At 33.2% G+C, this 25,550-nt stretch overlaps 1 protein-coding gene across 1 annotated transcript; it reads left to right on the forward strand.

Annotated features, from left to right (window-relative positions):
* The first annotated feature begins 356 nt into the window (after window positions 1–356).
* Window positions 357–24,194, forward strand: LOC118205441 (uncharacterized). Its single transcript, XM_035377730.2, has 7 exons — window positions 357–555; window positions 1,514–1,625; window positions 10,144–10,213; window positions 10,417–10,453; window positions 18,961–18,980; window positions 19,536–19,605; window positions 23,848–24,194. Exons 2-7 carry the CDS (start codon window positions 1,514–1,516, stop codon window positions 24,079–24,081), a joined length of 543 nt encoding a protein of 180 aa, XP_035233621.2. The 5' UTR covers window positions 357–555; the 3' UTR covers window positions 24,082–24,194.
* Window positions 24,195–25,550: the final 1,356 nt, after the last annotated feature.

Consider the following 25,550-nt stretch of genomic DNA (forward strand, 5'->3'; position numbering starts at 1 on the left):
TACTTGCTGTTTTTGCAAAACTTATTAATTAATATAAAAATAATAAATATTGAAGTTAACGTAGTCTTTATTCCTTCTTGCGCTCACAAACCACTATTTAAATAAATATGTAAAACTTTTAAAGCCGGATAAACGATTTTATCGTCATAGTACAATATGTTCGAACAGGGATGTTTTCTTTTTGCTTGTATTTCTCCTACGATAATTTGCGCGATACATTTTTGCCTTGCGTTCGCTTTTTTGTGACGTTTCCTTCCACGATGTTTTTCGCTGTTACTAAAGCTGTATTTATCTTACTTCCACCTAAAGCTGGCGAACACAATAAGCAATGTAGTACACGTCTGAGTGGCGTTGAACCAACAAATTATGCTTTGAGTAGGTATCAAAATTAAAGAGATTGAATGACAATACTAAATTGATGTAAAAGCGGAAATTTTTTTTTTTGTCCTGTCGTAGGTCGAAGAAAGAAGACTGCCTTTACCTTATGACACAGAATGCCGAAATTATTATGCAGAGTGGCTGAAAAACAATAGGAGTGGGCCGCTTTCCAGAAAAGTGAGCAAAATTTATCTTATTTTTAATCCTCTTTGCTGTGGCTACCAGCTATTATTTATAACTATTTTCTACAACATTTATTAGATAGCGTTTCAGATTCATAAATAATATTAATAGCTGCAGATATATGATAAATTTGATGATATTGTAGATTTTGAGTATTGTTATAAATTATACTCATTTAATATGTTTGTTACTTTTTATACAATAACTTTAGAATGTATTTGGTTCCAACTTGTGATTATAAACTGATTAAAGTAATTGTGAAAGTAAGTTAATGAAGGACATTTCACGATTTCTCACTAACTTAATGATTTGCTGAGAGTTTCCGGAAAAAGTAATTTCAAAAACGTAGAAGCGATTTTTTTCCGAAGCATCCAAAAGATTGAGATAAATTGCTTTAACATCATCTAGTCATTGTTTTAAGATGCAGTAAACGTCCATAATGATGAAGATAGTGATGAAGATTGTGTGCAGATTGCTCTCGTAATGATGTGTGAGCCACAGTATGAGACTAAAGATTATTGTACAGAAAAAACTGTTTTGAATGTTCAACTACGTTTGTCTGCAAGTTCCGTCATTCTACTGCAGGAAATATGGATTCTATATCTCAGCATCATCTACAACCATCGGTTATGATTAAAACTGTATTCATATCTTCTTCTAAATTGTTACATATATGTTATTCCTACAAAATGTGTTCGTTTCAAAAGATTTATTTAAAAATTATTATAAACGAATCAATACCCGATAGATTTTCATAAGATCTAGCAGCTTCCTGTTGACAGACAAGAATATCTCAAGAACCTTCTTTATTTTGAATTATTTTTTCTGCTTTTGTTTAGAATTAAGTGAGTTTTGTTTTGATTTTAGTTTTTGTTAATTTACCATATTTACGTTAACTGTGGCAGCAAGTGATATAAATATATAAATGAACATAAAATGTGTTTTTTAATAGATGTGTATTTTTTCGTGTCTACAAAAGAAAATCGAAAACCAACGATGCAAGTCTTGCTATTGGTTGGCATTTTACGAGGATGGCACATTTCCAGTTAAACAGTTGTGTCACGGTGAGTTTTATTTCTTAAATCCTAACCAGTATCTCTTCCTTTCTCTCAAAGATCCGTTTTGATAACTAGTTATGTTTGAATTACATGCACGTTATTTTAAATGTGAATACATTGTTTGTAATTTAATTTAATGTTTTTGAAACTAAGCTGATACTTATGACAAAACGCAGGTACCCATAATTTAAAAACCAGAATATTTTTTTATGTGAAATGCACCCCGAAGGTATTCATCGACGATTTCAAATACAACAGAATAATGGAGCGGTTAAATGAAATATTTGCGTACTGCAACAAAAATTAAAACAAATAAAGGGGAATTTTGAAAAATGCACAAACCTTCCAGATATTATATGCTCTGCTTTCTGAAATTGAAGAACGGTTCGAGCAAAGTAATAATGTTGGCAATCAATTTCGGATACTTACCTCTTAGATGCTGCAGAATAGTTGTTCTGCTCTATTTCTCTACTTGTAAATCTGCGTGTTATAAGGAATCTTCGAAAAATCTTCGAATCAGAAGAATATTTACACATATGTGGGAATAACTTTACTTTCTTAGATCTGAAGAATTTTTAAATTTTTAATTCAAGTTCATATGAATGTTGAAGAAAATCCGACGTTTTGTTGTAAATTGACAAATATTCTAAATAATGAAACTTAAAAGAAATTTAGTTTCAATCGTGTTAACAAAATATTTATTTTCCATAATAAACAAGAAACCTATCACAGAAAATAAAATAAACTATCTATTAAATATAGTTTTAAACATTTAAATTCATCATAAAATTCACTGAAATTCATTGATTCGCTGAAAATCCATTGATCTGTACCAAAAGCAAAGAGAAAATATTTTAGAAGTGTGTAAAAGGCTACCGACAGAACGCCCTCAATACATCAGCGAAAACGATACACCATCAACAATACGAAAACTTTGTTTAACAGTAAAATATTTCAAAATTTGTGTTCGAAAATTAATGATGATGTAGAAAAATAAACATTAAAGCATTAAATGTGGTACCCATGGACATTATGGAAATAAACGGCCATATAAAATTTTGGGAAACTTTCGTATATTTTCAATTTTGATTGTAGAATTAGTAAGTCAATATTATCAATACCGAGGGTTTAAACAGCGACATGTATTGGAAAAACAAAAAGATAGTAATCAGTACACTATTTCAGTAGCAATCACGCAAAAAAATCAATGTTCCGCTTGCCTAAGTATCAATCATCCGTTACTTTGATGGTGTGAGTGATAATGATGGTCTACGTGAAAATTACCTGGTAACGGAAGTGGTACCTGTACTCCTGGTTGGAGCTTATTCCAGGTTCTATTAGCTAAGATACTCTCTATTATTAATACATACAGCCAGGCTGCTATGACTGTATTACTATTGTTGCAGGGAGACCATACAGGCTTACTAGAAGCTGCACAGAACTGAGGACCATATCTTCTTTTCTTTCGTTTTAGGTTTTGTGTTCCCTTATTTTAAGTTTAATAAATGTTCTGTTTGTGTGTAGAGTCTTGTTCCCTGATTTAATTTATTTCTAGGTTCAGTCATATGATCATGCATTGCAGATTGGTAATGTGCGAGAGTACAACGAGAGCGTAAGCATCCTCAACAAATCCTTGTCTATGTGTCTAAAATTCGGTCTTTTCACGCCATGTTACAGATCCCTGTAAACAAGTTGATCCTATTGCATAAGTTTAAACAATCCCTCTCTTGAGGGTGAAAGTTATGATGGTGTTCTGTGTGGAAGTTAGCTGGTATTGGAAACGGTGCCTGTACTTTTAGTTGCAGCTAATTTGAGGTTATAGCTAAAGAGTTCTTTTATATTATTACATATAGCCAAGCTTCTATGGCTGTATTACTACTGTTGCAGAAAGCCAAGTACTGACTTTATGGAAAGCTGCACAAAACTGAGGAATACTGAACTGAGGAAACTGAGGAACTTGTCTTCTTTCTGTTTAGATAGCGTTACCTTATTTTAAGTTTAATAAATGTTCTGTTCGTGTCTTTTTTTTTTCTGAATTTATTTATTTCTAGGCTCAATCATACGAACATATATTATATATGCGCATCTGAGGTCTCTTTAATTTAAATAAGCAGTTGTTTTATGTTTGAAATCTGAACTAACACTTCTGTCCTTCCGTGTTTATCCACCAGAATGCAAATGAGTTTGAGTGTATTTAAGACAGAGAGTGTTTCGGAAGTTTTGAGATTGTTAAGACAGAGAGTGAGAGAGTGTTTCGCCTCTTGTGGTCATGTTACTGGGTGTACTACTTTAAGATAAGATTGTCTTTGGCCTTGCATTAGTTAAATACTTACCGGTAAAGTTCTGAGCCAATTTCGCGTTAAACTATTCTGATAGCCTTTGACTATTAGTTATTTAAATTCAGCTTTACTTTTGAACTTCTATTTTGAAATTCTGGTCATAAATAATGTCAGCATTATAAGCATTATGTGTGTTTTCGGTTCATCCTTTTAAATTTTAAAGAAAGGATCTTTTACCCTCTTCTCAATTTTCAATTGTACTTCAGAGTTAATGAATGATAAGTCATTTAAAATCCACGAAAAGGTTAATCACAGTTCCAATAGTGGAAGATTTTTAACCTTTGCGCCCGAACAAATACTCAAGGCAGTTAAACTTTTGGTCTGATCACGACAGCAACCGCTTTATTAAGAGGACAGGTACTGAGCTGGTACAAGGGTAATGGGAAATTCTTGGGGAACCAGAATGTGAGATCTACACGTTCGAAATATTTAAAAATGCCCTTAATTAGAAAAGTTAGATCAATGAATTTAAGTTTAAAAAGTACGTTTGTTTGTGGAACCTTCTTCCCTGGTTTAAATTATTTCTAGGATCAGTCATACGAACATACATTAAATATGCACTGGTGAGGTTTCCTTAACTTGAATAATCGGTTATTTTATCTTTAGAATTTATGCGAATAATTTTCTCGTTCGGTTTTCGCGCAGAATACAAGTGAGTTCGCGTGTATTTAAAGAGAGGATTTGAGATTTATAAGACAATGTGTAGCACCTTCTGTGGCTACGTTACTAGGTTTGCTACTTTAAGATAAGAATTCTTGTTTTCGGCCTTCCATTATAAGTGATTATCTGATTCAGTTCCTAAAATTAACTGAAATCCTAGAACAACCAAATTTATAACACATAAAATCTTTTCTAAATATTTATTATTACCACTAATTACCACGACAGTATTATCTGTAGAGCAAATTCAGGAAACTAACACGAAATTTTTAAAGGCTGAGAATTGAGTATGAAAATGTAAAGAGATAAAAAGCTTGTCCATGCAAAGCTTTTCCTATTGGACACAGAGCATTTACTTATAGCTAGTCCTTCACTTTGGTGATACTAATTGCTGCATAAGACTCAGTTTGAACTTCTAACAAAATAATGACTAGACGCTTGGAACCTAATAATAAGATTTGTTCTTTTTTCCATTTTATGTCTGCCAGATCGAAGAACACCAACCTCGGTAAAACGTATATCTCTGTATTTCCCCTTTGCAATCCACACAAAAGAGACTGTGCATTTAATATTACTTCGTTACAAAATATTGAAGAAACGTGCTCTCGTAGATAATTCGAGAACCATCTTTATTTTCAGGTACAACTTGTTGACGATAAATAAAAAGAATATTAAATTTATATAGCACTGAACAATTACGACAATGTTAATTTGGAAGTCAAACAACAAAATTCCACAGGACTAGTACCGACGGTTTTTAACGAACTATCACCCTCAGCTGCTAAAGCGCAAATGAAGAAGATAAAATATAGTTATAAGATAATGGCTTGACAGGAGTTAAGCTACCGGCTCCATCTATTGATGAAACAAGAAAACTGAAACATAAATTCCTTAAAGGCTGGATGTAAAGATGGATTGGAATTAAGGTCATTAACTAGAACAGAAAGAATTTTTTGAATGTGAAACGCCTCTAGATAATCTAATTCACCAATGGAAGATGTCTGAATAATTTTGGCTGCCGAAAAATTGAAAGTATGATTTTCGGACCAACAATGCTGGGCAACAGAGGATATCTCTGTTTCCTTTTTCCTAACATATGCCACATGTTCCTTAACGCAAAATTAAGGTTCTCTTAGTTTCACCAATGCAAATTAAACCACACTGGCAAGGAATCCTGTAAATACCTAAGGAATTCATATCAGAAATGGGGTTCTCGAAAAGTATGGAACTCGAAATTTTATTGATAGGAGAATAGATGACCCGAAAGTTAAATTTCTGTAAAATACGTGCAATTTTATAGCAAATTGATGGAAAGAAAGGAATGACCAAAAACTTCTTATAATATCCTAAAACAAGAGGGTGGCTTTCGGTGTGTTGAGATGAGAATTTTTTACCTGCTTGATTAATAACGTTGGGTGAAAAGCCCTGTCAATAGGCTACTGCTTTTAAATAATTTAGTTCTTGATAAAGAGCCAGTTTTTGAGCAGCAAACCTGAAGTGCGCGGAATACAAAAGAATAAAAAGAAGCTAACTTTTGCTTAGTCGGATGACAGGATTTGAAGTGTGGAAGGCAAATCCATGAAAGTTTACGGTGAACCGTAGTACCAAAGCTGGATGTGTTATGTGTGACCAAAACGAGGATCTCAAGAGAATAGCATGTCTCAAGTTCAAACGTGAACTGAAAATCAGTATCAATTTAATTCATATTCAAATCATCTTTATTACCGTCAAATAGAGTAAAAGTATTAATTACGTAGCTGAGCCATACCGGAAAGTTTAAAGTTTCAAATAATTTTGATCCATAATAATGCATGTAAATATCAGCCAGTATGAGACTAAGAGGGCTTCCCATGACTAATCCCTCAGTTTGCTCGTAATCCTTATTTTGGAAAGCAAAATGCGTTTGTTTCAAACAGAGTTGAACGAGGGAAATTAGCTCATCAATTTCGATGCAAGAGAAATGAAATTCGCGAAGTCTAGTTTCTAGATATCTTAATGCACCCTCCACTGGAACATTGGTGAATAACGATTTTACATCAAAAGAAACCATGAGTAAATTTCGAGGAGAAATGCTTTTAACTTTTTTACAAACCTATTGAATTTTATATGGTCTAAATGTCATTATCTGATAGAGGTGAAAATACAGAAACCAAATATTTATCTAATGGGTACCAGGGAGTGCCTAAATTTGAAGCAATAGGGCGGAAAGGAATACCCCTTTTATAAATTTCGGGAAGAGCATATAATCTGTCACAATTCACAACAGATGGAATATTTCTCATCCCCTCTTTGATAAGTGGTAGTGTTATAGTGAAAAAATCACGGTACCAATATGTTATGTTAAAAAAATCATATGGTTTCCTACTCTGTTGACATAACACTTAAAATTTTTTAACAGTAATATACTAATATCTATAAGCCCTGTACATTTTGCGTTGTGTTTTCGGATTAACCCTGAAATCAACTTGAGAATGAGACGGGTGAAAATCATGAGCACACACACAAAAATTTAACCTTTGAATGATCTAGAAAAACTTATTTATTTAACTATTAATGCCAATTATAAATATATATATATCCATTAGTTGAAAAAAAAATATCAAATATATTCAACAAAATTTGAACTATTGTTTTACACATCAAACGTTCCAAGTAATTATTTTTTTTTTTACATCCTTGTAATTACTATTAAATTTAATATTGCAAATCTGGTAAAACATACCAAAATAAACTATAAATTTAAGAACACTACCCTCCCCGGGGAGAAAATAATAAAAAAAAATTAACAAGCTACACTTTCTTCTTCACACAGAATTCATCTATACAACAAAAATTATTGCTTAATATTGCACTCAATATAATAATTTAAATACTATTATTGCACATAATAATTTTTATTATTCAATTTTTTTTCTTAGATTAATTAAATATGGTTTTAACCGGATAAGATAAGTAATGACACATTTACTATTCTACAAACAAGTTCGTCCTGAGAAACAAGAATGCTCTAATACAAGCACTATTTCAAATCATCCTCACCAATGAGTAATTAAAAAAAAACATTAAAGTAAATAATTTCCTGAACAACTTAATTTTCTTAACCATTAAGTTAAGTTACAATAATTTTAATAAGGTTATAAATCTTTATTCCATTTAATGCTTTTACTTGATTGATACACCAAAGAAAAATGATTTCTATAGAGTTAGGATAAAGTAATCAACTACAGAAAAAATTTAGGGTTCAACAAATTAACAAATTAAGTTAATTCAATCATTTTAACTGCAGAAATCTATAATATTTAACTAACCAAGAATTAACCAAAAAGAAAAAGGAACTTATCTGTTAAGGATCATCAAACAAAAGAAATCCATCGAAGCTCATGAGGAATGCTGGCAGCCTGTTGAATGAAGAAAAAAAAAAAAAATGTTCGTCGAACAGTTTGGATTCAATTACTGTAGCCTAGAAGTTCTAGTAGATTTTAGGATGAACAATTGAGGTTCCAATACGGCAAGATAAGTGAAATACAGTGCTGGCGGCCTGTTGAATGGAAAAAAATGTTCGTAGAACAGTATGGATTCCTTACGGTAGCCTTGAAGTTCTAGTAGATTTTAGGATGAGCAAATGAGGTTCCAAAGCAACGGTTTTAAATTATTCATTATGGTAGCCTTGAAGTTCTAGTAGAATTTAGGATGAGCAAATGAGGTTCCAAAGCAACGGTTTTAAATTATTCATTATGGTAGCCTTGAAGTTCTGGTAGAATTTAGGATGAGCAAATGAGGTTTCCAAAAACAACGGTTTTAAATTAACGCTCTGATCTCGAGTGAAGCGAAGAATCAATGGTGCGCATCATTTTTCTAGAAATTTACTTCTGTATATTTTCCTTGAGATACACAAACACACACAACAAAAACTGATGAAAGAATTTCGATTTTTTTTTTTTTTTTGAAGACATAGATGCCCATACCTACGGCCCGCGCTCACAGCGCTTAGCCAAGAGGCCCGTAGGCCTATCGGGGAGAAGCTCCATTTTCTTCGTCGGAGTCAGCTGTCGCCTCCGGCCAATTCAAAGGGCAACAGAAGTAAAGTGCAAAAAGTGTCAAAAAGACAGCTCGTCCCCTAAAACAACCCGTTAAAAGGGAGAGCGCCGGACTGCCAAGTTGGCGCAACCCATTTTTTCGCCGAAAGTTGAAATAGTTGCAACCACAGCATACCCTCATGTTATCAAACTCGCCAAAACCACTATTTTGAAACCTCAACGGAAAATCTAAGTCGCCAAACCCTCGCCAAATAACTGCCACCTGCGACCGGGGGAGATTAGGAATTTCAACAACCCTGCAAGGGTCCCAACGAAAGAACGCTGAAAACTCGCAAAAAGTGACTTTTCAACCGGAAAGAAGGCATTTCATCCCCCTTTAACTAAATCACAAGCGAAACGAAGAAAATCTACTAATTAAAGCTCATAACTGAAATGCAATTAAAGTTAGAAAAATGAAAGTTATGCCAAATTAAAGAGCTAATTTTTCTGCAACTAATGATATTAAATACTAAGAAATCAAATTAATTTTTGACATGAAAAACTGAGTTTATTACGCAGAAACAAAAATACTTATCCATTGTCTGCATGTACAAGATTGAAGACGCAGTTCGCGTAAACTCGGAAAGCCAAAATATATTACACTAGAATTAATAGGCCCAAAAAGAATATAACCAAACTTGTGTAGCTCAAATTTTGAATAATTACAACTTTAAAATTTTGATTTTTATTAATCACTTAATTAAATTAAATTCGCTACACAACAGTAGTTATGTAACGATTATCTTAGCTTGACTTTGTGCTTCGCGGTCAACGGGCCCTCTTTCCTACCTTGATCCGTTTCCGTTTCCCGGCTGGGATTTAGTTGATAGTTTACACTGTGATGTTCTCTAGGGATTAGAAGAAGCCGCAAGGCTATATAAGCATAAGCAATTCGCATTCAAGCAAACAGATGGGATAAATGGCTGTTTTAAGTTGGTCGAAAGGATTTGTGAAGATTTGATCGCAGTTTTTATTTTGGAGAGGTCCGAAGGTGAAGGCTTTTTAGGGATCGGATTGTATGTCCTTCGTTTAAGAGTTTTATGACACCATCGATGTAAGTTTTCGTGTTTATGACGACTATCTGGACACCTTTGTCGGACTTTGAAATGATAATGTCCGGGTTAGAATAAATTTCGCTCATTGTAGCTCTTTCTCTCGAATTTAGATTTGGTTTCAATGGCTTATTGTTAAATTTCACATTATGTGCGATAAGATGCCTAATCATTTCTTTATGTGTATCTGACACTTTACTGAATTTTAAAGCTTTTTCGATAATATGAATAATCACTGTGATGCAATACTTTAAATATATATAAAAAAGAATATGTGTTCATTTGTTTGTTTTTAATTGAACGAAATTGTAATATGAATTGTAAGCTTTGAAAAATAATTATTCAGAGATTACATGCGACCCATTTTTCTTTTGATTACTTTTATTTATGATTTCAGGTAGGTGTTATATACACCCTCTGTATGAGCATAAGAAAGAATGTTCAACGATTTGCAAGGAACCGTGCTTGTAAGTTTTTTTTTCTTTTAAAAAACCCAGGTTTATCCAGTATGTAAAACTATTCATTATACTTATATAGATTTTACAATTGCAAAATATGTCTTTTAATATCACTTAATTAGTTAAGATTTTTGTATTGATTTTCATATCTAAAATTAGAAATATTAATGTAAATCAATAATTAAAGGTCCCTTAATTTTCATCTTTTACAGGAAATACAGATATACTTATTTAGTCGAAGAAACAGAAGTAAGAACAATATTTTCTTGTAACTTTCCTTATACAAATTAATATTATTTTAATTTATCATATTTCATTTCCTTTAATTGCGATCTGTAACAAGTTCATACTTTTCTTCCTAGATGTATCTTCCTTCTATATGGATTTTAATGCTTTTTAAAATCTATTAATGCTTTCAGTTTTTAAGTGTACTTTCAGTTGCATGAAAAACTTATTAACACGGAAAATAACAGTAATATGTTTGAGACTTCAACAAGGCTGTCTAAAATCTTTTATAAATGCCTTTGTTTCTCTTTCCCATGCGCCCACTAGCAGCCGAGTGGTAAAGTCGCTGAACACTGGTAGTTCGGTCCGAGGTTCGAATCCCGCGAACGGGCTGGCTGCATGGGCCTTTTCGTGGTTTTCCCCATGTGTAACGTGTATATAAGTCAGTTTCCCTTAGAAAGTCCTCCACGAAGGCATCCCTTCCCTTAGACAGATAGCCTTCAAGGCTTTGCCATAATCACACACACGCGTCTCTTTCCCAGAATTAAACGTGCAAACCCTATACTGAGCGTCGTGTATGAACCAGATCAATGTGTTTGAATTTTCAGTTGAACAGGTACGGACTTCGGATAATCTACAGCATTGTGAGGCAGCCACAAGTCATGCAGCAGAGGTCCTCATGTTAAATAATTTTATAGTGCTTATTAAGGAGTTCTACACAGATTCATAAAGGACATTCCATTTACGACTTCCTGGATTTATCCGCATAAAAGTGCTTCAAATTCTTAGAGTAACTAGAGTTGAATCTACAGTGGACCTTTATCCGTACTTAAGCTTTACAGAGTGACAATTATAATTAGATTTTTGTTTACTAATTATTCAGTTTGTACACGTTTTTGTGACATAACCCACTTTTCTTATCGGAATGGATATAGCTAACTACTTGATATAGCGGATGAGACTTCTGCTCCTTTGAAGGTCATTAACTCTTTCGCATCGAGAGAGGGCAAAGTCTCAATTCCCCAAACATCGAAAACGCCCGTATCTAAGAATTTCTCCTGGAACGCTTTTCCTATCCCCATGACAAGTTGAATACTACAGCGCTAACAATAGCCTTACTTAAGTAAAGCGAGAACTTCTTTCTTCGACGCTTTGACACTGTATGAAGTTCCTTGGGACGGGATTGCAACTTCGGGCATCAAAAGCTAAACAAAGGAAAGGAAGGAACAAAGGAAACAAGGAAGCTACTTTTAGTAGCTTCAAAAGAATGATTGACATGTGATTTAACAACACCTGAAAGCAATGAGCAATGCAGTAACGTGATGGGGGAAAGCACTGGGTAATTACAGGAAAGATTAATTTGATTACAGAAAATTAAAAAGCCTTGTGCAGGACGAAGAAGACATCTTTGTGTAAATGCGGCAGATACGACTGAATTTTGTGTTAAACTTTGGGAAAAATCTGTAATGAAAGGAACTCTTATGCCATACGTATAATGGCTGGACACTATGCCGTATTTCAGGTTTTAAATGGTGCAGACCCTTTCGAGATGGTGAAGAACAAGTGTTCAACAAAATAAGTTGCGGGAAGACAATATATATTCAGGTTAGGGATATCAACACTGTCAATCCATGGACAGACTTAGATTATAGATGAACCCCGATTTAATGACCTTCAAGGGAGCAGAAGTCTCATCCGCTATATCAAATAGTTAGCTATATCCATTCCGATAAGAAAAGTGAATTATGTCACAAAAACGTGTACAAACTGAATAATTAGTAAACAAACATCTAATTATAATTGTCACTCTGTAAAGCTGAAGTACGGATAAAGGTCCATTGTAGATTCAACTCTAGTTACTCTAATAATTTGAAGCACTTTTATGCGGATAAATCCAGGAAGTCGTAAATGGAATATCCTTTATGAATCTGTGTAGAGCTCCTTAATAAGCACTATGAAATTATTTAACATGAGGACCTCTGCTGCATGAGTTGTGGCTGCCTCACAATGCTGTAGATTATCCTGAAGAACTGCATGGCTATTGATTGTTTCAGCGTTTCTAAACGTCTATGACAGATTTAATACTGAGTTGTTTTCTTCAATGTCATCAATTCTGGCTATGCATACTTTAGCAATTGCTCGGTGTGAAATTTCGTTACCGTATCGCAAGTCTTGCATGGAGTAAAAATATAACGAGGGATTATTGCTGTAGACTTATCTGTTTAGGCTATTTTTCCTACAAATGCCAAAATAGTAATGCAGTGTTTTGCAGATACGACTAACATTATCTAGCCTCTCATAACTGTAAGAAAGCACATAAGCCAAAAACGCGTGAAGATTTTTAAATCCGCAGGTGTTGCTAAGACTTAACTGCACTCATATTGTGGTTTATAAGTATATTTTCCAGCTTTTGCTGAATGTCAGAAATCCAGCGACTGTTTTCGCAGTTGCATTTAATAGGGTTATAGGTTGTTTCCTACCTCCTTACCGCATTCCTTCGTGCTGTAACTGGATAGCACATTAGGATAGCAATCGAGAGGTGCTTCACAAAACCTTAACGACTACACGGTTCTGAATTGTAGATATTCCATATTTGCAGATAACACAGATTCAGGAAAACTTGACATATATGATCTGCTGTGACCGAAGTGTAGGTATCAGAGAAAATTATAGACATTTTCTTGGTGGTCACTAATTTTGTTTGATTTCTTAAATATCTACAGATTGAGCTTCGCTTTGCACCCAAAGACCGTATAGCTCTAAGCTCCTTAACAGCTATTCCCAGTTTCTTGGCATTTACTCTAGGTATTAGGTACTCCTTAATCTGCTCAGAAGTTCATTATTATTTAATGGCAATGATAGTGATTTAATGCCAATGTATGTTCAGTTGAACGTTTCTTGAGCAGAGGCATTTTATTTTCTCTTCATTTTGAGGGATATGCCTTTGTTTGCTGCTTTTGGATTCTGGTGCTGGAGAGAAGTAAATGATATTTAAAGCACTACCGGAAAGCAGAAAACTGAGACGGAATAAAATAACGATTAAGGTATAGAAATAATAACTGCAAAACTTAAAACATGAATCTGTAACTTCTACTGAAAGAATTAACTGATAAATTATGAGTTGTTTTAGTTAATTTCACTTGCAGGAGTTAATCAGAACAAGCCCACAAGTTTTATCTTCGCAAGGAGTGCAAGATTACGTCTGTTATTCGTACGAGTACCTTGTAGGTGACTGCATATATGTGCCCTGTTCTACCCCAATGTTGAAGGAGCGCATTCCCGGGTATGGATTCATGTGTCTGTCATTCTTCTTTCGATAGTACCAAACCGCTTGAGAAGTCATTCGACTCACGATATATTTTTAGTGACATTTTGTGTGCCAATTGAGTACATTAGCAAACATCCATGCCTTCTGTGAGTATAGAAACCGAGGTCTTGGATACAGCAGTCAACATCATGAACAGCTATCCCGTCTGGGCGGCAAATTATGCATTCATACATGGTATAAATAAAACTGTTCGTGTTGATAAGACTGAAATATATATAAATAAATTAGAAGTTTGCCTTCAATAGTCGTCTTCTAGATAATCCACATAATGGTTTTTGGCACAAAAGCTAAATTTATAAAACGCAATATACAAGAACGATGGACTTGAAATTAATGCATTGTAACAACATTGCTGTTGTAAATTAGTTATGAAAATTTACTTATTATTACTCGAAATAGAGCAGAGCATTGAAGGTCATGTACAGTCTTGGATTAAATATCACAAGCTTTGGTAAATGAACATAAATTACTTTGTCTTAAGCACTGGTATAGTAAAGCATGCACTTCTAAAAACGCTGATCATGTCTAAAGCAGCATAAAATCATTGCAAAAGCTACTAACTCGAAGAATAAAAATTTCTGAAAGGTTTCAAATTTTAGACGTCTCCCCAAAAAGTTTATTAAAGCTTTCTACGAGGTCGCTGAGATCTCAGCACTACCGCCTGTTTTTTCCCTCACTCCTACTAGCATACTTTTTTGGTTTCTTAGCTTTCGTATTAAGCTTCTTTTCCTTCACACCTGCTCCGCATACATTTCAAATTTTTAACAGTACATGTTTAGAATTCTCCATGCGGTATTAAGTGTTAGCATATATTTTAATATTTTTCGGCATTTTTTTTCATATCACTTTTTAATTTCCTTAGTAAGATGATTAAAAAAAAGAAAAAACAATTGTGTGTTTTTATTATTAGATTTTTATGCGTCAACTTTATTTATTAAATATTACGTTCCTCGCACTTACGCCAGAAAAAAATTCAATTCAATTTTCATTTTAAATTTGTTTGCTTGATTAAGGCAAAACGTACATCAGCTGTCTTCCTAATGGAATGAATGTTTTCAAAATTAAACTTGGCTTGAAATGAAAACTAGCTCATATTTACGCATAGAAAACTGGCGAAAACCACCATGTACTTACATGCTAACAGCAACGTATATTATCGCTGCTCACGGCCTGTAGCCCATTTTCTACGTTGAACTAGTAGCTCTGACAAGTTCTAATTATTTGGCCATTCTTTTATTTCATTCATTTATTTTTTGTTCATTTTTTTACCAAACAATAAATTCTTTTTAAAATTATGAGAAACGTGAATTTCTCATTTGTTTAAAATTAAGCAAAAAAAAAAAAAAAAAAAAATATTGGGTTTAAACATAAGTAATGGCCGTTTATGTTGTGTTTAAAATTACGCGGTAAAAATAAAGTGTATTGGCATAATGTTTTGTGTAATTCGAAAGAGAATCTGTCCCTCTACAACAGGGATGTCAAACTCATAGGTACACTTGGGCCAAACAAACAAGGTTTAACTTTAGGCGGGCCCCCCCCCAAAAAAAAATCCATATTCATAGAAACGTAGATTTATTTCGAATAATACAATAATAAACATATATATATATTTATATAGACAAGAACAAGAAAAATTTAATGTTTACGTCCTGATACTTGACATCTCTTCTCTGCTATTATCTTTCCTATTTCGGGAGAAATTTTGTTTGCAGTGATAACTTTCAACGCTGACCCAAGGTGAGCATCATTAATACGGTTTCTAATAGGAGACTTATTACCATTCATGACTGAAAATAACTGCTCGCATCGATAAGTGCTACCAAACATGGAAATAATTTCATATGCGAATTTTCGAGTATTTTCAAACCTGGCTGATAAATATTTGTAAAATTCAGGCACGCCCACTTCAATGAATTTTGCTTTCAAATTTGAGTTGCATTGAATCTCGATCACCTCCATTTGCATATGGCTGGGTACTGAGTCAATACGTATTGAGAAAATCGAAGAAAACAAAAAAATTTGTCTTCGAGGGAACTAAAATCATTAAATCTCGTTTCAAATTCAGTTGTTAAATTTGCAATTTTTTCTGCGTATTTTTGATACGAACAAGTATCATCTAAACTTGATTTCTTCATGCTGCACGTCGGGAAGTGCGTCAAATATTCATTTTTAAGTTGTTTTTCCCAAAGAACTAGTTGACATTTGAATGCTTTAATTATGTCAAACATGTTCGTAATGATATGATCTTTTCCTTGTAACGATAAATTTAAATCGGTTAAGTGTTTGGTTTGGTTATATCAACCAAGAAAGATAAATCTTGTATCCGTATTGGATCGTAAAACAAACTTACGTCTTGATTTTTATTTTTTAAAAACTGACATATTTCTTCTTTCAAATCCCAGAATTGTTTGAGAATCTTGGAGCAAGATAACCAACGTACCTCGGTATAGTAAGACAAACCCGAATATTCACTATCTAACTCACTTAAGAAAGCAGTGAATTGACGCTGATTTTAAACCTCGAGATCTTATAAAATTTATAACTTTTTTTATATATGACAAAACATTCTCCATATTTATTACTTTCGTGCATAGAACTTCTTGATGTATAATGCAATGCATATGATAAATGTTTGAACCGTGAATTTCACTAATTTTTTTTTCTTAGTAATGCTACGAAGCCCTTGTTTTTCCCGGTCATTGATGGAGTGCCATCTGTAGCTACAGAATTTAATTTTGCCAAAGGTAGATTGTATTTCTGCAGAAGTCCAAAAACACAAGTAAATATATCTTCTCCTGTGGTAGTACCAGGCATCGGTATTAGTTCCAATAATTCCTCAAAAATGTTAAAATTCTTGTCACAAGAACGAAGAAACACTGCTAATTGAGCTTTGCCACTAATGTCCGTGCTCTCGTCACAGGCAATGGAGAAACTTTCGAAACTAGAAGATTTTGCTTTGATCTGATCACTTAAATTCGCGGCTAAATCAGTAACTCTTTCAGCAACTGTATTTCGAGACAATGAAATTGATTGAAAAGCCTTCACATTTAAAGGACAAACAATTTCTCCAGCTTTCATTAGGCATTCCTTGATGAAATCACCGTCAGTAAAAGGCTTCGAATGTTTAGCTATCAACTCGGACAAGACGTAGCTTGCATGTATCGCCGCTTCACTTTCTTGCAATACTTTACTAAACATGGACTGTTGCTTTTTCACTCCTAACTTGAGCTCTTTTAACTTTTCTTCTCTTATTAATCCTTCGTAACTGTTATATTTCGATTTGTGTTGTTCGTAATGACGTTTAATATTACATAACTTTGGTACATTAATAGTATTATTACATATCAAGCAGATTATTTTATCTTTTATTTCACATCAAAAATATTCTAATTCCCATTTTACTTGGAATATTTTATGTTCGTCAGCGATTTTTCGTTTAATTTTACTACCACTTGGTTTTGATATAGACATACTGAATACAAAGGGCTGGAATAAACACGGTTAAAGTTAAAAAGTTAACAAAAATCTATTCTTTCCAAAAGAGATAAATCAAAATGCTGAAATATTTCTTCAAAAATATTCTAACAATATCACAAAATGTCAAACGTTTAGCAAAAATCGATTCAAAACAGAGAAACTAATTCTATCTCACAGCGAAATCGCTACAAATCAATCACAGCATTAAGTAAACAAACAGTTCGCTAGAACTACAGCTACTACTGAGATGAGTTGTTTGTTCTCGGCTTTTATCAGCTTTATAATTAATTTCTCGAATATACTGGAAACATCTAGAAATATCTGGATTTTTGTGGATGGCAACAGCAATTACGAGATATTGATTTATTAGGTATTAAATGCACGCGCTGTTCTATTTTTAACCTTCCAACGCAGCTGTCTTTTCAAAAATCGTCTGCGTTGCTAAGGCAACATGAAGCAAATCTAATTACAATTCTAAATAAAAAAACTAACTAAATAAATAACTATGAAATCCGTAACAATATGAATTAAGTAATAATTAATAATAAAGCAAAGTGCATGCACATGCATGCACCAATATATCGTACAAAACTATGATTGGAAAACTGAGACCATGAGTTCGGCCACATTCGGCTATCGGGGGATGCGTACAAGTTCTGAGTGCACGTGTCCCCCAAAAGCCGAAGGTAGCTGAACGCAAGCTACTCACACGCATTTGTAATTTAAGTAGTGTGTGTGTCAGCTCGCTGTGAGTAATCTAACAACACTGAATAAATTATCATTAATTACTTAGCAGTAAAAATTTCATTTTTTTCTTCGTCGATATGTTATATTATTATTATATATTATTATTTGCCGATATATTGGCCGGGCCGCAAAAATATTTGTCGTGGACCGCGAGTTTGACATCCTTGCTCTACAAGATGGCGTATTTGATATTTTTTGTCTGAGCTAATTTTTGTAATTTTTCAGATCATTAAAATGGAGTGTCAAGTCGACAAAAATAAGCATTTTCGACACTTTCTTCTTTTTGCGTTTAATCGAGGCGACAAAGCTGCAGAAGCTGCCCGAGAGATTTGTGAAGTGTATGGGGAAGGTGCAATGCCTGAAGGAACTGCAAGAAATTCGTTTGCCAGATTAGAAAATGGAAATTTCGACCTTGAAGACGCTGCTCGTTCCAGACGACCAAATGAGTTTGATGAAGAGCGTTTGAATCAACTTTTGCACGAAGACGCGCGTCAAACCACTCGAGAATTAGCCGAACGAATGGGTTGTAGTCAAATGACTATAGTTCGACATCTTGGGTCTATGGGAAAAGCGCAAAAACTCTATTATTTACTAATTTACTGTTTTTGTTTTATTAAAATACAAATTTTTAAATTTAAAAAAAACGGCCATTACTTATGTTTCAACCCAATATTTTTAATATTAATAAAACACTAAAGTACACAGTACAAAGCAAAACAAAAAATTTTTCTCTTCCTCGTTATCCATTTGAAATAACAATTTTAAGTATTCTGTACGTTGTTGCAATATGTCGTCAACATATTGTTATAATATACTATAATTCTCAGTACCTTTACCTGAGAAAAATGCTTTATTTTAATGATAAGAATTTGTTCTTAATTTTCGATATTCCAACTGCTTTTAAATTTATGAATTTAACCTATTTTTTATGTAATAAAATTCTGTACCTTACTAACAGGTGTTTATATTTTCTTTAAAGGTACATTACTGGGAGGAAAAGTAAGTAAACATTTTCTAGGTTTTTTTAGATTCTTTTTAGCGTACCATTCCGATATCTTAGTATACTGATTAGAGATCTTAAACTTCTGTTTAATTTCAGGGCTCAGGCAAAGCTGAGAAGGCCACTAACTCCTCTCTATTATTAAATTGATAATTTAAAATTAATGTTATTTAGTTGTATTAAATTCATTTGTAAAGTGTGTTTCGTTTAAAACGTTTCGTTTAAATCGTTTAAAACTAACTGTACACTTACTAGTCATAATGAAACCGTTTGTATAATGAATTCATTTATAACATTTTTTGGTATATTAGAATTTGCTGCTTTATCTACTGCATTAGAATATATAAATTAATAAGAAGATTTTAAACAGGAATAAGAATCGAAGTGTAAGAGAGAGAAAAAAAAGTTTATCTAAAATGCTCCCAATAAAATATTAACGCCTTCATTATTTGAAATATGCGATTGTTATAACAATTAATTTTGACAAATTAGGTGTTACATAACAGCCCATATATTAATTTAACAGCATATATAAACTATCTTTCTTTTATTAGGCGTGCGGAAGTTTTTCTCGAACTTCAGGATCCTCCGGTCAAAATAGTTTCATACAAACCAAGACATGAAGTAATAATTATGTATTATTATTCATTTATACATTTTTTATATTTCCAGTGTTTTTGATTGTATTCTGGTTCATTCTTGTGGCTAGGAGAAGATACGATTATTGTTGCGTTGTTCTTAGTTTTCTTACTTTTAATGTACTTGCCTAACTGTAATGTAGGTGATCTATTAATTAAAACTGATATCAGTTTAATTAATAAATCACCATTCTATTAATTAAATTGATTCTATTAATTAAACTGATATTATCAACTATCAACAACTAAAACTCAGTTTTAATTAATAGTTATATCAGTTTTAATTAATAGTGAATAGTTTTAATTACTAGTTAATAGTGATATCAGTTTTTTTTGGAATGACATATGTCATTCTAAAAATGTGCATCAAGAAGTCTTTGCCACAAAAAGAAAACTAGGAGGCATGATGTCATTCAAACAATTCTGGATCACTTCCAGACTCATAGAGACGTCCCTTCCCATTGTCATGCGATTCCAAGACAGTGGTGGCGGCATATTAAAGGCATTGTTCCCTTCTTTCGTCATCTGTTGTCCTGTTATGTGATGAGTTCCAGGGCGGAATCCTTTCAGTATTAAGCGAACACAAGGACTCCTGCTTATTATTGAGTCTATTAGTCCTTTTTCGACTATTAACTGGTGATGTTTCTCTTTTACTGTTACTGCTATTTGGACTATTAACTACTGACATATAAATATAAAAATGAAAATGTGTATCATAACGCACGATAGTTTGCGCTGAAATCTTTAATAAATGTGTGGAATTGATATTTAGATTTATATTATTATAAAATTAGTTATTTCCAGAATAGCGTTACGCTTTGATAGCATTGTAAATGCTCTTATTGCGCACATATAGGAGATACAATAATTTAGGTCTTTCTAATTTCATCTTCGATATTCACTATTATGAATTGCAGATTGAAAGCTATTACAATTTTTGTCTCCAAAGAAGTTAGTTAATGGTCAATTTCGGAAGTTGACCATTAACTATTAGTAGTTATTCCCAAAATGCGTTACGCTTGAATAGCATTGTAAGTGCTCTTACTCGCCCACATATAGAAGATACAATAATTTCGATCTTTCTAATTTCATCTTCGGGAACACTTCACTATTGTGAATAGCATATTGAAACCTGTCACAAAATATAAGGCAGTTCTTTGTCTCCGTAGTAGTTAGCTAATGGTCAATTTCGGAAGCTTAATGCGAACTATATTGGTGAGATTTTAATTCTCTTTTGTTCTCAGTGTCACGCGACGTATCCGAGAATTGCGTTAAATGTTTTTTGAGCTATCATTTATTAAAGTTTCGTTTTACTCCATTAATTCTTCCAGTGGCGGGAAATTTCTCGCCAGCCAACTTTTTGCAGTATTCTTCAAATATGATGTTTCAAATTCTCCGACATTAAAAAGTTTCTCTAGTTCTGCGTCTTCAATGCTAAGAGACTCCGAGTAGTATATCTGTGTTTCTAAAAATTCTTCCAAATTGCTAAGAGCGCATTCATCGGCTTTCGAATATTCATGCTGTAACTCTGTAGGGTTCCCAACTCCCTGTCTAAGATGAAACATCGAGGAACCTCGTGTACTATATATCGCTGAGTTCAAACAACTCAGCGATATATAGTATAACAGACGGCTCCTTTTCAGACTTACAGGAAGCCTCTACTTGGCCGTTTTAACTCAGAATAAGAAACTAAACTGTAATGGACTAAACGAGACTTAGCCTAAACTATACAGAATTATCTAAAGTAACTGGCTCTTAAATTAAACTATCCAGTGAATGCCAATAGGCCCGTATAATACGGAAGAGCGTAGTAGATTCAAGAGTGACTTAGCACGCGCTACTAAGGAAGACACACGATACTAAGGAAGGCAGACACGCGCTACTAAGGACTCCTAGCACTATCGAAGTCCCTTGAAACTTACTTAAGTACTTCTAACTCATTTTGCATTCAAAGCGCTTGTAAAAACTCATTTTGGTAGAGAGTTGTAAGTGCGAACAAGAATTGACAGGAAAGGGTTTCAAAATTAAAATAACTGTTATAAAATTAAAATATACCTTACAACACCTTTAGCGATTCGGTATTTGCTACTCTTAAAATGCCGCATTTTTCTCTTCAGCTCACTTTAATAATCTTCAGACATGGTTTTGAGTTTTAAGATATGTTAATTAAAATTTTATTATGATTTAAGTACTTGCTATAACTTTTTCTCTCCGTTTTTCTCACCAGAATGAAAATTAAGTTTTTTGTGTATTTATGTTCAGAGTTTAGAATGTTAAATTAGAGGTTCTGGAAAACCGCGTCTTGCTGTTAATTATTACCGTCATCTCTGCATATTCTGTCTTTGGCGTTTGCCTAGCCGATGTTTTAAAATAATTCTGAATAAATAAATAATTCGGCAAATTTTAAATAATTCGCTGTTTTAAAATAATTCGGCAAAATTCTGAGCCAGCTCAATTAATATCCTATGCGTACTTTTTCGCTAAGTCTCTGCTTTTGAATTTAACTTATTTTAAGTTAGTTTAGATACCTACAATTAATGAAAGTTTCGCCTGTAGTACAAGTTGTTCCCATTCCGTTCAAATTAAAGCTAAATTAAGAGGTTATTTTAACATTCTTCAATGTTTTGTGATTTGTTTACGATTAGCCTAGTATTCTTTGCAGGACTTCAGCTTCTAGTTACAACGGAAACCCTCCATGTTGATCCATCAATAATTAATCTAGATATCAGATACAATAATTAATAATCAAAGTTTCTTATTTCTACTGCGCTGAATTCTTTTTAATAATACACAAATGACACAATAATTTCATTAAAGGCAATTTGCTGTCGACTGAAAATGGTCAAAGAAGTAATTGCAGTAATAACGAATTTTAATATTTCTAAAACATAAGACTGATAATCCTCAGAGCACTAGACTTTTGCAGCTTTTCAATACTCATTAAATTGCTCCGTAAATTATCGCAAAAATTCCGAGTGAGGTTTGAAACACTAATACGTTGGAATTAAAAGTACTTAGTAAATCATAGTTGATGATACGGCAAATTTCTTTCTTCACTTTTACATATTTAACATCGAATTCACTACACAGACGAGGATTTGAAGCAGTGCCTGAAAAAATTGCATTGTTATCGTTTTGAATAGCTTAAAACTCAGCTAATTTAATTCCGTAGACGCACGTTTCGGCGAAGAATGGCAGAACGTCATTGGGTATCCTGGAAATAATTTCGAAGAGTTGCATAAAAGAGGTTATCAGTTGTGAATATTAAAGTTTTTTTTTTTTAATTTTTCAAAAGCACATTCGTAATTTCAGTTACATAGTGCTACGGGCGCAATTCGTTTCTCATTAAAATTATTCCTTGTCAACCTTTCTGTAGACATTAATTTTGACAGAGTAAAAACTCTATAGCAGCGGAGAGCAAGCTGAGTTTCTGAACACGGAATGCCCCGTTTCAAGCGAAATGTTTGTTCAAAATGATTTAATTCCTTTCAACTTTATTTTAATTGGTTAAGCCTTTTAAAATTATGATTGGATAAAGTCTTATGTCTGCATTTGCGTCATTAACGTTTTGTAAAAAATCATGTGACACAAGTTAAAGAAGAGATGACGCATTTAGAGAAATTTATTATAAACAACTATGACTTTTAAAAACATAACGAAGGAAAAACAAATTAAAGAGTTAAAGGAGTATTTATTAAATAGTTCTTTAACTCGTTAATTATTGAGGAATTAAATTTATAATTTTATTTACATATTTTTTAACTGAAATATTTATATGCTATGATTTGAAAGAAAAAAATTATGTTTCCTGCAAATCTTTTATCAGTCTGCTGTTAAAATTTACTGACTGTTAAAATTGCAAATTTAAACAACTCTCACTTCAAAAGTATTATTCAGTAGTGGCAACAGTTCTGAGACTTGAAGATTTGCTAAGTCTTAGAGTTCGGCTTCCATTATTGCAACTTTAATGAAAGACGAATAATTTATTCAAAATACAATAATGAAATTAATGGGGGACGAGTGATTGAAAAATTATAAAGGACTTCAAGGTAGAACAATACACATACAATAAAATAAATGTTTTATGATAAACATCATTCTAGTTTTTTCTCGTTGTTTAAATAATTACTTCATGTAAATAAAAATTAATTCATAACTACTTGACATAAATACCTCAATTTTATTTTTGTTTTTTATTTAAGCATTACTGACGATCTTTTCGTTTCAGCCTTTCGAACTCTTCAGCCGCATTGGTGGATACATAGGACTCTGGCTAGGGTTATGTGTCATTGCATTATTTGACTTTGTTATTTCATTTGTCTACAGTTTATCAGTGGCTGTGAAAAACGTGGCTCTGAGATGCGTATCTAGAATTCGAAAGATGTGTACGGGAAGGCGTATTGCAAATTTTATGTCCAGAAAATTGAGGAAACATGAGGATATTACAAAAGTTGATTGTTAAAAAAGTGGCACGATGACTCCCTAATGACGCAGCAATCTTTTATGATATCTTTAACATAGAGGTTTTTTTTTTTCTGAAATTCTATACATTTGTGACCGTTTAATAAACATCGATTTCAGGTCTTTGTCTGCATTTCTATTGACACAAATATTCGTCGCTCTAACTCAGAATCGTAGGTTCCAACGACGCCATCTTCCTAGGTGAGGAATGCAAGAATCGACCTTTTTGCGACTATCGCGAAGATGTCGACGTGATGCATTTTAATAAATATAATTCGGATTTAACAAAACATTACACTTACTAAAATTTGTCCACTTAATTTTTTAAATCCATATTTACGCTTTCTAAAGATCTGAAGTGAACAAAGTTATGATTTTTCAAAATAGTTTTGCAAAACAGTATATTGTTATGCATTTTGTATTTAGCTAATTAATTTTAGTAGAATTATAATTAAAATTGTTATATTTCACCGTGCAATGCAGGGCGAGACAAATTCTAAGAGAAAGCTATGCCGTAAAAGTGCAAATACAGGGGCATGTGCATTTAACATCAGTGATTTTTATTGAAATTGAATAAATGTAATTTACCACAATGTTAGCTGTAACCGTAATATCGAGAAGCAGAAAGTACAAGAAATATCTCGCGATCGGTTGAAAACTACAGAAAACCGGATAGAGAGCATCTCAGTTCAGTTGTTTAATTAGCTGCTCTTGTTATCGTTGCGAGTTCAGGGTGAGATCCGATTAGCTTTTTCTTCAGATACGCTTTGCATTGCATTATTTAGCGTTTTTACTAGTTTGAAGTAAAAATACTGATTATATTGCGTGATATTATAAACACTTGCACTAATATCTCTGAAGAAAATTCCAGCGTTCTGATATATTTATTTTGGTAAGAATAAATTTTACTAACCTATTACCAGACTTCTGCATTCAATCTGTTACGAACCCGTATGCACGTAGAAATTTTTGGTGTCCGGAGTGGGGTTGGATGCCAGTGCAACAGCGATGGAAGGACAATTAAGGCAGCTGGTGGCAGACTTAGCTACATTTACAAAAGAGCTGAAAACTGGTCAAGAATCCGTTAAAAAGGAGATGAAAACTAGTCAAAAATCCGTTAAAGAAGCAGATGGAAGCCATTCAAGGAGATATGAAAGCTTATCAAGAATCCGTTAAAGCGCAGATGATAGCTGTTCAAGAAAGTGGAAGTTGGTCAAGGAAAGATTGCAGCAGAACAAGAAGAAATGAAAACAGAAATTACCTGTTTAATAGAAAACAAATTTTAAGCTACGGAAGGCAGAACAGACGCGTCTGAAAAGAAAGTTGGACAAATTAAAGAAAACGTTTCTTCTGTCAAAAAACAAATAGAAGAATGAGTTTCGCCCGTGGAACAACAAATCGGTTACAGAGTTTCTTTTGTCAAAGAACAAGAGAAGAGAAAGTTTCTGCTGTGGAACAACGAATCGAAGG

Source organism: Stegodyphus dumicola, chromosome 11, assembly GCF_044657685.1.
Source record: "Stegodyphus dumicola isolate Sdum_Otavi_A_Nest chromosome 11, ASM4465768v1".
Classification (NCBI taxonomy): domain Eukaryota; kingdom Metazoa; phylum Arthropoda; class Arachnida; order Araneae; family Eresidae; genus Stegodyphus; species Stegodyphus dumicola.

Coding starts and splice junctions, on each gene's coding strand:
- LOC118205441 (XM_035377730.2), top strand. CDS start 1,514: ATGTGTATTTTTTCGTGTCTACAAAAGAAAATCGAAAACCAACGATGC. Junction 10,214..10,416: donor ATTTGCAAGGAACCGTGCTT/GTAAGTTTTTTT, acceptor CATCTTTTACAG/GAAATACAGATATACTTATT. Junction 19,606..23,847: donor CATACAAACCAAGACATGAA/GTAATAATTATG, acceptor TTTTCGTTTCAG/CCTTTCGAACTCTTCAGCCG.